Source organism: Typopeltis vanoorti, chromosome 11 (genome assembly GCF_054136105.1).
Source record: "Typopeltis vanoorti isolate ZY-2024b chromosome 11, IOZ_Tvanoo_1.0, whole genome shotgun sequence".
Taxonomy (NCBI): Eukaryota; Metazoa; Arthropoda; class Arachnida; order Uropygi; family Thelyphonidae; genus Typopeltis; species Typopeltis vanoorti.
The window spans coordinates 41,299,746-41,314,112 of record NC_143559.1 but is presented as its reverse complement, the minus strand read 5'-3'; the positions used below and the strand labels follow the sequence as shown (position 1 = coordinate 41,314,112).

General features: G+C 36.2%; 1 protein-coding gene across 1 annotated transcript in view; it reads right to left on the bottom strand.

Annotated features, from left to right (window-relative positions):
* Positions 1-14,367, bottom strand: part of LOC150101467 (serine/threonine-protein kinase Genghis Khan-like) — an 896,778-nt gene that overhangs the window by 604,298 nt on the left and 278,113 nt on the right. Inside the window, 1 exon segment of the mRNA XM_090400803.1 lies at positions 9,336-9,504. Coding sequence (XP_090256929.1) covers positions 9,336-9,504 — 169 coding nt within the window.

Sequence of the window (14,367 nt, the reverse complement as noted above, 5' to 3'; positions counted from 1 at the left end):
CATCCAGTCAGACTGTTATATATTCAAATCAAACTCTTGACAGCCTTAATACCACTAATTCATCTACCTATATTCTTTCATTAAATTATCCTACAACATCCAGAGAGCTAATAGGTCTTTAATAAGGCATACTGGAAAGTATGCCTTATTAAAGCAAACAATTAACAAATCAGTTGTTTATATAATGTGTTTGACATTTCTTAGCATCTTCATTCACAAAGCTTATTCTTCCTTTTACCGATAGCTACATAATTCCTTCAAGTTTCCAATGGCCTGTTCAGGTAACTTCTTTCTTCACTACAGCCATCATTCTCTCTCTCCTAGCATGCTCTTTATATTGAACCCTCATCGTCACTTTGCTGATGATATTGGATCCATAACATTCTTGTTTTTGTGAATAATACTTTACTTTAAAGTATTATTCATTCAATTCAGAGGCGAATTCTCTATGCTTGCTGTACAAGCTCATTACTTGATAAAGAAGTAATATTTATTTGTTAATAAATGCATGCATTTATAAGCATTCCATTTAGGCTTTTATTTTTGTAGACAGAAGATGTCTTAAGCTTAGCAGCAATAATTGAGCTTTGCATTGTGTATAGAAGGCCGATGCTTGCTCGTCTAGTCAAAGCTACCTTGGCTTGCTAAGTTTTGTGAGTTTCCAGGTCCTCGCTACAGCACTGTGATTTCATGCGTGCGCATAGCCATTTCTACTACCTTCACGTCGTCTTAAACACAGGCCATACGCAGTGAAAGTAGCTCTAGCCAGTGAGCTTCAGCCAGCCTTTACAAGTGTGCATGTTGCTTGGGAAAATTAAGTTACAACCAACTTTTTATGACGATATTATTGACCAGTTCATAAAGAAGAAGAACCATAGGGTAGAATTTGTATTCAAGTAGTTAAATTGAAAAAGATAGAATATCATTTGTAAAATAAATGTTGTATTTGTATATGATTAAATGTACATAAATTTCTAAATATATAGTTTTAAATGGTCAGTAATTCATTATTCCGCTAATCAGACTTCAATCACATCTCTCACTCCCTGAATGATAACAAGAGCAAGCGTGAATTTCAAGACCAGCATTCGCCCTTGATTCAATTTAACTCCCATAAAAAATTTATTCTGTAAAAGATATACAAGCAAACAGTAATATTAGCATATGATATATATCTAGTTGGAGGAAATTGTGAAGACATTAGAATAATATTCATAAACAGAAAAACTTGTGATGAAAAACTAGGATCACAAATCAACCAGGATAAAACTGAATATTTAAAAGTATGTAGAAATCACATTCCAGGTGAAAATAACCAATTTGCCAAAAATAATCTGAAATTTAAAAGTGCTGCTTCCTTCAAATATCTTGGAACGTTGATGACTCAAGATAATAACATTAGTACAGAAATACAAGCTAGAATACATGCCTCCAATGGATCTTATCATTCACTACATCATTTACTATCTTCTAAAACTCTGTGAAGCAGAGTTAAAACAGAAATATACAGTACAATCATTAGATCTAGTCTTTTATATGGAGCAGAAATCTGGAGCATATCAGACCAAGATGCACAAGCTTTGCAGATCTTTGAAAATAAAATCCTGAGAAAAGTCTATGGACCTGTAAGAGATAATACAACAGGTAATCAAGAACTATATGAACTCTATAGATCCCTTCTAGCTGATCAAATCAGAGCTTGCAGATTGGGATGGCTTGGACATGTGGAAAGAATGGGTGAAGAGAGAATGGTTAAACAAGCATTCAAGATGAGGACTGACAGAAAGCAACCTAGATGAAGAACATGGCAGTGCTGATAGGATAACATCTAAAAAAGACTTAGCTAAGATGGCAGTCCTGCACTACACTGAAAGAGTTCAAGACAGAAAAAAATGGAAGAAGTTGGTACTTATAGCAAAGAATCTTAGAGGTTCAGCAAGCTAAGGAAGAAGAAGACACAATTTATTCTCCTAATTATGGGATTGCAGATATAGCATCCTTCAGACACCCTTCGATAATTTCACATGTACTGCTGATTCATCAGTTATGCAGTATCTCATACCAAGGTACTGGTCTCAAGCTATCTTACAGTTTCAGGCACTATAACTAAATCTAATGTTCTTCACCATGAGTCCTCTCCATCACATGCTAATTAAGGTATTTCTTCTTCTTCTCTACATATAAAAGGAACTATCCAGTACCTTCTGTCTTTAGCCAATGTCTACGATCTTGTGTTAAACCTTTGTAGATCATTTATCCACCTTGTTCTTTAGCAACCCTTCCTCCTCTTTCTTTCTCTTGGTATTCGATCAGTGCTTAATTTTGTCTACCTTTCATCTGTTACTCTGCTAATCTGGCCAGTCCATTCATTATTCCGCTAATCAGACTTGCCAGCCCAGTCTGATTAGCGGAATAATGAATTACTGACCATTTAAAACTATTCTTCATATTCTTCACAATATCTCTAATTCCATTATTCCTAATTCTGTCCCTTTTCATTATGCGGACCATTCTTCTATCCCAGGTTTTTTCAGTTGTTGGCCATATGTCTCACTTCCACAGGTAAACTGGAATAATGCACATATTAAATAGCTTCCTTTTTAGGCATACAGACAAATCTAACAGATAATTTTATACAGCCAAAATGCTTTGATTTCTTGTGAAATTCTTCCATTTATTTCTTTATATTGTTCTTCTTTGAAAGTAACTAACTGACCAAGATAAACATAGTCCTCCATAATTTCAATAGTATTGTCTGCCAATTTTAGTTTGATTTGGTCTGAATTTGTCATTAATTTTACTTTCATTAAGTTAATCTTGAAATCTTTTTTTTTTCTGCTTTCTTTTCAAGGTCATTTACTTTTTCTAAGCTTCTTTATTTTTTGCTAAAAAGCTATATCACCTGTAAAGAGTAAATGATTGAGATTTTTTTCATTGATGTTAATTTCATAGTTTCTTCCCATTAGACATTCCTAAAGACTTATTCTAGTGCAACAGAAAACAATCTGGGTGATATACAATCTCCTAGTTTCACTCCTGTCCCAATGCTGAATTCATTTTCGTGGTCTAACTTTATACTGGCTGTTGAGTTCTGATATATCATTTTTAATAATCTGATATATTTTTCTGGGTTTTCAGCTGTTTATTATTTCTGACTAATACAAAGAATCATATTTTACACACACTAACTAAAATATGCAGGAAGATGATGTTTGATTTACTTTTTTTTTATGTTGCTCCCACCCACGGAAGTTTATTTGCAAATGTATGATAGATTTTTTTCTATAGTACCAAACCTATAGTACTTTTTCTATTACTTGGTTAATAGTGTGAATATGATCTATTGTACAGAATCTTTTTCTGAAGCCTGCTTGTTCATATGTGCATCATCCAAAAACTTTGTGATTCTATTTAATATAATGGATATAAACATTTTGTACAATTGAGAGCAAACTCAATTGGTATTATTTCTACTGCCCTTTTTTATAATAAGATAATTAACAACTTATGCCACTGCAGTGCAATTTTTTCTGTAGTTAAAATATCACTGAACATATCCAGTATGACCTTATTATTATTATTACAGGCAATTACAAGGAGTCCATAGACTCATCGAGAGAAGCCCTAACATCATGTCAAGAACAACTATTCGAAATTCACACACTATCTATCATACTTTGCCTTGAACTCATTTACAGTCATGGCACCCACAACAGACTCTGGAAACTTATTCCACTCATTCACCACTCTCCAAGTAAAAAACCTAGCTCTAACACTCTTGCCCAGCTTCCATATGTCCCTAGTCCTCCCATGGAACTGGGAGGACTAGGGACATATGGCCCCTAGTCCTCTCACCACCAGACCTATTCTCAAAAATTTCTCCTGAATTAATCTTATAGAAACCCTTCAGTAATTTGAATGTCTCAATCATATCACTCCTTTTCCGCCTATCAACCAATTTGTGCAACCCACAAATCTTCAACCTGTTCTCATAAGGTTCATTCCATAGACCTGCTATCATCTTGGTCACCAATCTCTGGATCCTCTCCACCTCCACCCCATCAAGAAGAAACCCTGGCACCCATATCTGGGCATAGTAGTCTAAATGCAAGTAGTAAGAAGGGGATAGAATTTCTGGAATTCTTGAAGGACAAATGTCTTCAGCAGCATGTGATGGAGTGAACAAGAGGTTCAAGAGTTTTGGATTTGGTCATAGCATCAGAAGAGTTGATAATATGTGAGATGACATCTCTCCCACCAGTTGGATAGAGTAACCATGTGGTTTTGACTTGGAATATAAACAGACATGCAAGTGTATCAAAGAAAAGGGAACGTATGTGAAATTATAAGGTGGGTGATTATAGTAGTCTTAGGTATCAACTAGGGGCAGTTCCATGGAGGGCAGAATTGGAAGGCCAGGATATCATTAGTGTTTGGGAAATTGTGAAAGAATATTTGTTAGCAGAAATAGTAAGCTGTATTCCACAGGTGAAGAAGCGAAAACACAATTTGGTGTAAAGTGGATGACAAATGATATCAAACAGGAAATGTAGTTGAAAAAGAGATTATGGAAGATATCAAAGGAGAGGAGTGGAGGACAGATACACGAAGAATATAAGATGCAGGCCAGGAGAGTGACCAGAATGGTAAGGAAGGCAAAACTGGAATATGAGAAGAGATTGGCACTAAGATCCAAAGAAAATCCTAGGGAATTTTTTAGCTATGTGGCCAGCAGACGGAGAAACAATTGTCGAAGAATGACATTGCAGGATAAAAATAGGAATAGTGTGACTGATGCAGAGGACATAGTGGAGTTGTTCAATGAGCACTTTATTGGAGTATTTCATCCTGGAGGAGGTTTTAATACTAGAGGGATAGGTCAGGATCAGAGTTTAGAGGTGCAAGAGGAGAGTGTGTTCCAAATACTGAGTACTCTTGATACCAATAAAGCTGTTGGACTGGATGGTATTTCGCCATGGGTTTTGAGAGAATGTGCTAAAGAACTGACAGCGCCATTGACCTGGCTTTTCAATAAAAGTCTGGCTGAAGGTAGCAGACTGGAAGTGTCTAATTATGGGTCTGTTTGTGTGTCATCAGTAGTTGTTAAGGTCGTGGAGTAATTAGTGAGGGACTATATACAGCGTTGGGTAGATGAGGGTAATGTTATCTGTGAGAATCAACATGGATTTGTTAAGGGGCGCTCTTGCTTTAGTAATATGATTGTATTTTATAATAAAGTGACAAGAGCAGTTGATGAGGGAAAGGCATATACTGCCATTTTTTTTGGATTTTGCAAAGGCGTTTGACAGGGTGCCACATGATAAGCTGTATTTAAGTTGCAACACATGTGTTTAAATGTAGGGTTAGTCAAATGGATTCAGGATTGACTGACTGATAAGTATCAGAGAGTTGTGTATGATGGGGCAATATCAAAGAAGCAGAAGGTTACAAGTGGGAGGTTCCACAGGGCTCAGTACTGGGACATGTATTGTTCAATCTTTATATCAATGATATTGTCAATGGATTGCAAGGGGACATTCAGTTGTTTGCAGATGATGTGAAGTTGGGAAGGGTTATCAGTAATATAGTGCAGATGTGGCAGCCCTGCAAGAGGATTTGAATAAACTAGACAGATGGGCAAATAAATGGGGTTATCGGTTCAATGCAGCAAAATGTAAAGTCTTGAGGTTTGGAATCCATCGATGGGAAGGTGCATACTCAATTGGAGGAGCTGTACTGGAGGAGGTAGGGGAGACAAGAGATCTGGGGGTGATGATTGATAGAAAACTGAAATTCAGGGAGCATATTCAGGGTGGTGAGGGTAACTCAGAGGGTTGCTGCAATACTGAGAAGGGCGCTGACCTGCAGAGATAAAAGAGTTATCATTCCGTTGTATAAGGCCCTGATCAGACCACACTTAAGACTATTGTTCTCAGATTTGGTCTCCAGGATTTGAAAGGGGTAAATTGAGTGTAGAAAGGGTACACAGGCAGATAACAAAGATGGTTTCAGGCCTGTACAATATGAGTTATGAGGATCGACTGAGGGAATGTGGACTGCAGAGTTTGGTGGATAGAAGAAGGGGAGGTGATATGATTGAGACTTTTAAACCGTTGAGAGGCAGTTTTAGGATAGACATTGGAGAGTTCTTTCACTTGGTGGAACGGCAGGAAGGAACGATGACAAGGGCCATCCGTGGAAGTTACGAAAGGAGGCTGTGCACAAGAGGGTGAGAAGTGGTTTCTTTGTGTGGAGGGTGGTTGAACCTTGGAATGAATTGCTTGAGAGAGTTGTTGGAGTGGAGATGATTAATGGGTTCGAGGAGTGGTATGATAGACTTTGTATTTCCTAAAAATGCCCTCCCATGATTAGTCTTTTGACTCCATGGAGGCCTGGATAATAATAATAATAATAGTCTGCCCTTTGTAGACATCTTGGTTACCCACCTACCTAATGGTAACCTGTCCTTTTCAGTATATAGCAAATCCACTCATACAGGCAGATACATTCACAATATGTGAATGACACAATGGTGTCATAAAAAAATAACCCATACAGCTTATAACTTTTGTTCCAATGAGACCTCTCTTGTAACAGAACTGAATCATATATACCACGCTTTTCTATATAATGGTTATTACAGTTCTCACAATAAGCAACAAAATTATCAATCTTTCCCCCAATCCATGACTTTCTCTTCAGAAAGATTTTAGTAATGCTATCACCATCCCCTATGTCTAAGGTACAGCAGAAAAAATATCCAGAATCTTAAAAAAATACAATCTTTGCACCACTTAAAACTAGCTATCCATGTTCCTGCAAGTTGGCCTACTATGGACAAACAGGAAGATCACTACCATCCGAATGAAAGAACAATAAAATACATCTGCAATCATGACTATGGTCATGATTGCAGATGTAAACTTTTATCATGAGTTCACTAAAAATTGTGCCTAAATAGCTGATCTACAGTTTGATCTACACGTTTCACATTCAGGAAGAAATTGATATTTTCAATGTTCTGTCTATTTTCATAATTTTGGTCATTTTATTGCTGATTATCATAGAAAATCTGTTATAGCAATTATTCAGTTCAGTTAAAAAATAAGCTCGCTTCCTGTTAGAGTACAAGATCCATTTTAAATCCTCCTGCAAATGAGTACTGGATTTATTTAAGAGTAAAAAGCAATCTGCATAAAGTAAAGAGCTGAGATTAACATAACCAATTTTGATATCAGGTTTAATGCCACATTATGTGATCAATACAGATAATGAATAATAGTGGAGGCAGTGTGTGTATGTCTCACACCTGATTTTATATCAAACTAAATATAAAAATAAAAATTAAACAACTGTAGAAATTTTCATAAAATGTTTTATTCATTAAAATAAGCATCTTCAAAATCTACAACTCTTTCCCAATGAGATACAAGTTTGTAAATTCTGATTTTATAAAGCGTTTTGTCTTTAGAAGTAACAAACCTAATAACCACTGCTTCAATCTCTGTTTTAAGGTGAATTGTCTATTTCACATGTGAATGTCTAGTACCAAAAAAAAAAAAAAAGGGTGATAATCAAATGGAGAAATGTTAGGAAAATATGGAAGATGAGGGAGTATCTCCCATCCTAAAGCACAAATCTTCTCATGGGTAAGTTTTGCAGTATGAGGTTTTGTGTTGTCTGTAAGAATAACACTTTCTTCCAATTAAATAGTCCTGGCTGTTTCTGAAATAATGCATCCTGTACATGCTCGAGTTGCATTGAGTAGATCTCAGCCATAATTGTTTGGCCTGCAGCAAGAAACTCATAGTGGACAATATACCAGCTCCAGTCTGGCAGACACAAAGTATAGTCTTCTAGGGATGAAGCGATACCTTTGAAGTGTGCTGTAACTGGATCGTTTGGTAACAACCAATGATAAGTTCACTTCTGTTAGAGTACAAGATCTATTTTTCATCACATGTAAGCGAATAATCCAAAAAAGGCTTGTTTTTATGATGTGATATAAGTGAAGAACAAATTGATAGCCTTTGAAGTTTATTGTCCTCTAATAATGCATGTGAGACCCATGATTCTCCCAGTTGAATAATAAGAGTACACACCAAGTTAGAGCGCACCGATTGACTGACACATATCTGTGTCTTATGATGCATGCAAAAAATTGCACTCTGCAAACTACTACAAAATAAAACAAGTCATTGCAGTGAACTCGACCGAAAGCTGCACAAATTTTGTTGGTTACCTGATGATAATTGTAGTGTTTTGAACAGTTTTTTTTTATGTGTGTGTGGCCACCTTGTCATATGTCTTCAAGATCTGCAAAATTTAAATACTGACAGATTCTTTTTATATTCCCATAATTTCTCAACTATTTGTCTTAAAGTAAAAATCACGTTCTGAAAATCTATTTTTTACAGTATTCTTCCCTTTATTTCAAAGCATTTTTTTTTCACAGTCGCTGAAACATTTTCTCACCTTCCAGATATTTATCTTCTATACATAAAGGTAACTACACAAAAGTCATGGACAGACTTACCAAAGTATCTCCATTGCTTTCGTTCAACAACTTTTACACACTGCTGCACTTTCTTACATTTTTTGATGGATTCTCTCAGAACACGTACAAACTTACGTGAAGGAACTTTTAACATGCTGTCTTCTTTTTTAAGACTTATCTCTTTAACTTCTTGAGTCCACCATGAAGTTTTGATTTTTTCTATCTATACAGATAACTTCACTGCCTCTTTGGTTGAATTACCAATTTTCTTAATTTTATTCAGAATTTGCCACTAAGTCTTCAAGCTTGTTTTCAGTCTTTAAAGTTTTCCTGAATAATATTTGTATATTTGAGTCTACAGTTCACCTGTGAGAGCTGTTCCACTTTGATTCTATTTTTAGTGGATCCAACTCATTCCTACCATTAATTTTCACAAAGGTTATTCTTCTTTGGCCATTTTTTTCTTTCACATGTTGCACACAAAATATTTTCATGGATTAACTTAGGCTTGTTAGACTAGGTTCTCTTCTAGTCTGATTCTGCCCTCCTGATCATGGTTGTCAATCTCTTCTCAGAAACTAAGCTTTAAATATTCTGAACTACTTGATGCATCTCCTCAAAGACAAAGAATAAAGAGGTTATAGTTAGAAAACTCCTGCATTAAATGATTGTTTGCTATTTATTTTAACATTTGCAGGATGCTTTTTTTTATAACTGGTTAAGAGTGTTTAACAGGAATTTACTATAATAAGGATTGTTTATTAATAAATTGTAGGAATGCAGATAAGTAAGCTAAAGATAAATAACTAGAAATACACATATAGCAGTCTGCACTTACTATCACGAATATTTTCCCAATCTACTCCAGCGAACCATAGATGATTTTTGAAATCTTCCAAACCATTCTGTCCTAAACGACATTCAGGACTACAAATCAGTCGCCTCATTAAGTCTTTTGCTTCCTCTGATACAATAAAGCTTTGGTCTTCAGGAAAATCAAAACAATTCTGTAAAACAATAAAAAAAGCAAGAGACAGTAAACATTTTTTTTTAAATAAAAGAATTACCACTGTTTATATAGTGTAGATGCATCTGTTATTAATCTTTTTAAGCATTTGTCTTTTAAACACGTCTAGTCATAGGACAGGTTTTTTTTTTTTTTTTTTTTTTTTTTTTTTGCTAGCTAGAGTACAATTATAATATAAAGGTAAGCAGTGATGACAGCACAGTGATAAAAAACACTGACCAGGCATGCAGTCAGGAATACATATCCATACTTGAAGTAGAAAAAGCCATCAAAGGCTTGAAATGTGGAAAGGCAGCAGGAGTAGATGATATTCGACCAGAAATGCTGAAGTATGGTGGTATAAGAGTCTTACAGTGGCTGCACTGCATAGTTCAGAAAGCCTGGACAGAGGGACGAATTCCCGATGATTGGAGTAGAGCTCTCATAGTACCCATATATAAAAAGGGAAATAAAACTGAATGTGAGAATTACAGAGGTATTTCCCTACTGAGTGTTCCTGGCAAGATCTATGCAAGCATACATGAGAAACGGTTGAGCAGAATTGTGGAAGAAAAGCTTGGTGAAGAACAAGCTGGATTCAGGCCAAATAGAGGCTGTCAGGATCAGATCTTCACTTTACGACAAATAGTCGAGAAAGCATGGGAATATAACAAAGATCTGTATTTAAGTTTTGTCGATTTGGAAAAGGCATATGACAAGGTGCCAAGAGAGAAGCTATTCAACACGCTGCAGTTATATGGTGTTAATGGGGCATTATATCAAGCAATACTTAGTCTTTATTTGAGTTGTGAGTCAGCAGTTAGAATTGAAGGAAGTACAGGAAGATGGTTTAATGTTAAATCTGGTGTGAGACAAGGATATACATTATCCCCTCTGTTATTCATTATCTATATGGATCACATTATGAAGGAAAGTGGTATTAAACCTGATATCAAAATTGGAGATGTTAATGTCAGCTCTTTGCTTTATGCGGATGATGTTATACTTCTAAATAAATCCGCTACAAGTCTGCAAGATTCTCTGACTAAATTGAATAGCTGTTGTAATAGATATGGTATGAAGGTCAACAATAAAAAGACAAAGACAATGAAAATAGGCAGAATCATTGAAAATGTCAACTGTGTTGTGAATGGTGAACCTGTGGAACAAGTAAAACATTTCAGCTACTTAGGCACAATTTTTACTGAAGATGGTAAACTAAATATAGAAATAGACAACAGAATCAGCAAAGCTGGTATCGTGGGAAATCAATTGAATAAATTCATATGGAATAAGAAAGAAATTAGTCGGAACACTAAATTAGCTGTATACAAGACTGTGTTCAAACCAATTTTAACTTATGGATCTGAGAGCTGGGTCAGAAGTAAAACACTTGACCAAAGACTAGAGACTGCAGATATGAGAGTCCTGAGAAAGATTAGAGGCGTGAACAGATGGCATCAATGGCAATATCATATTAAAAATGAGGATATTAGGAAAGAACTTGACATTGTCAGCATCCAGGAATTCGTTAGCAGAGCTAATCTCAGATGGTATGGTCACTTAAATAGAATGGGAGAGGAAAGATTAGCAAAACAAGTGTTCTCTGCCAGGTTGGCAGGAAAACGACCCAGAGAAAGACCAAGATATAGGTGGATTGATACGGTACAAAGTGCCTTAGACGATAGAAATATAGGATCTGATAATGTTGGAGTCTTGACAAGTAACAGACTGATTTGGAGGAAAATTGTAGATAGGAAGTTAGTAATGATGTAATTTTTTCATGTAGTACTGTCATATCCTGTACACCCCTTGAGGGTACATGGCAGGAATTTGATGATGATGATGATGATGAGGTAGTTAACAGTTTCTCCCCTCTTTGCTATTTACAGATTGCTTAGATTGGAATCCTTGCAGCTATCTTCACAAATCTCTCACCCACAATCAATAACTATGTATCACGGGTTATCAAAAATATCAATATCTAGAACAGAATTTTTTTGTGTGGTGGGTTGCTTAAGGTCAAAACTGGATGTATGGGGGGAGGGGAGAAACCTATACACCATATGGAATGTTGACAATTAGAAGTGACTCCTGACAATAGGTCCTGATTATCCTGTGGTACCCATCATTACTAGATTACCAACTGAATGCTGAGCAAACAAATCTGGGCTGGAAATCTGAGGCTCAGCCAACCAAACTGGACATTTGTATTGCTGAAACTACGTAAACATTATGATAGTACTGCAAAAGTATATAATTCATTCAGATTTATTTACAAGTTTTTTTTTTTTGTTAGATATTATAACCACAATTTGTTAAAGCAGTCCAATGTTAAGAGAAATTTCACTTAAAATTATGCTTGCTAATCGAATCTTTAGATTTATTGGACACCTCCAGGGAGTCCATGGACTCATCAAGGGAAGGCACTTCCTCTACAACTCTCTGTCTCCATCATCAACTCCAGCTACACCAACGCTGTCTATCGCCAATCACCACTAGTATTTTCATAGACAATCACAAACATCCATGCCGATGGTTGGATTTGAACCTGCAGCCTTTTGACTTTATTTGTTGTTTATAGTTATGCCTGTGGCATAACTATAAACAACAAATTACATGATAACCACAGTACCTTTAATAAAAGTACAAAATATCTGTACTTTTATTAAAGTTAATTGCTGTGGTTATTGTGTAATTTGTTGATTGTGGTTTTGCCACAATCAACAAATTATGTGTTGATTGCTAATTTTTTTTATGCATTTACAATGTATTTTACAAAAATTTCAAATAAAATATTATAACGTATCGAAACACATGATGTATAGAAATATTGCCACATCAACTTATATTTATAATGCTTAAGAGAAGATGATCAGCATTAGCAATAAATGGAAGTGATGTACCAACACATCATATGTTACATTATAACAAAGACAAAGGAATTATAAATTATTATTATTATTATTACATGACACCTCCAGGGAGTCCATGGACTCATCACTTGCTCTACAACTCTCTGTTTCCATCATCAACTCCAGCTACACCAATGCTGTCTATCGCCAACCACCACTAGTAATTTCATAGACAATCACAAACATCCATGCTGATGGTGGGATTTGAACCTGCAGCCTTTTGACTGGAGAGTAGATATGCTAACCACTCGGCCAGCCAGGCTGGCCATTATTATACATACCTTTGAATCACTTCTCTTCATTCAAGGATTGTAGATAATATACAACCAGTCCTTGACTTACACAACAGGGTTCCATTTCAACAATCCTGTTGTAAGTCAGAAATCACTATATGAATGTTAAGTACTGGAAAGTGAGGAAGCATCAAACACTTACGAGTAAAATAAAGAAATAATATGGAAACACATAAAGCAAGACTAATTTGTTAAAGCCACTACTTTATTTATTAGAAAACTCGTCAAAAGAAGCAGGGATGGGCTAGGTAATTAACAACAAATTCTTCGTATTCAGGAGCTGCAACAAAGTGAGAAAGGTTCACCAGATGGGAGGACTCTTGTAAGACTTTGGTTTTGTTGAATCCTGTGAATGTTTGAACATATATTTTAAGCAACTTCTCTCAAACATTATTCATACAATCTGCTGTCATCTCATTTCATGCTGTATTTACATTCTTTGCACAATGCATGATATATTTCTTTCAAAAGTCTCTGAGAGTTTCTTACCCTCGGTAGCAGCCAATAATCTGAGAAAAATTGCAGACTGGATCTTTCAATTAAGATTTCCATGCATTACACAATAAGCGTTAATACTTGTAGGTTTATTAATACATTAATAAACCTACCATATGGCTTCGCTATGCTGATGATGTGTTTGCTATTTGGCCACATGGCCCGGACTTACTCCTCTGCTCTTAAACAACCAACACCCTAGAATCAAGTTCACCCTGGAAAATGAGGAAAACAATAACCTCCCCTTCCTAGACACACTAGTCACCCGCCAACCTAATGGAACCTTGGTTTTCTCAGTTTATAGAAAACCCACCCATACAGGCAGATATATTCACCAACAATCCCATTACCCTACCCCCCTCACAACAATATGGAGTTATTAAGACACTATTCAACAGGGAAAAATAATCTGTTCAAATGATCAAGCCCTAACCACTGAACTAAATCACATCTGTGACACTTTCTTAGCCAATGGCTACCCCCCCCAAAAAAAAAGAATCCAAAAAATACTTAAACCAGTTATCCACAACCTATCTTCCCCCCACCCCTTCACAAAAAAGATTACTCTAAATCCATCACATTCCCTACATCTGAGGCACCTCGGAAAAAATCAAAATCTTAAAAAAACATGACTTGACCACTTGTTACGGACCATATAGAAAATTATCCGCTCCACTAAAGACCAACCACTTCCCCTAGACCTACCTGGTGTATATATACCAGGTCCCTTGCAGCTGTAAATTGTCCTACTTTAGCCAAACAGGCAGGACAGCAAATATCAGAATCTCAGAACACAAGGATTACATCCGATTTCACCAGTACAGCCACTCTGAGCTTGCAGACCACACTCTGGATACTGGCCAAAGAATAAGATGGAAGAAAGCCACAGTAATACACCGCAGCAAGTTCAAATATGAAAAACTATTCATGGAATCAGCCTCAGCCCTTAGGAACATGCCAAACCTCAACAAATTCGGGTGCATGAGACTGCCCCAAATTTGGGAAACATTTATCAGAACTTCAGCCCAAAGGCCAAGAACTACCAATAAAGCCCACCAGGGGGCACCATCAGGACTTTAGGAAAACGTTAGCTTCCTAGCTTCGGTTCTCATTTGCTGTTATGTAGTACTTGTGTGCACTTGTCTTTGTATTAAGTTCCCA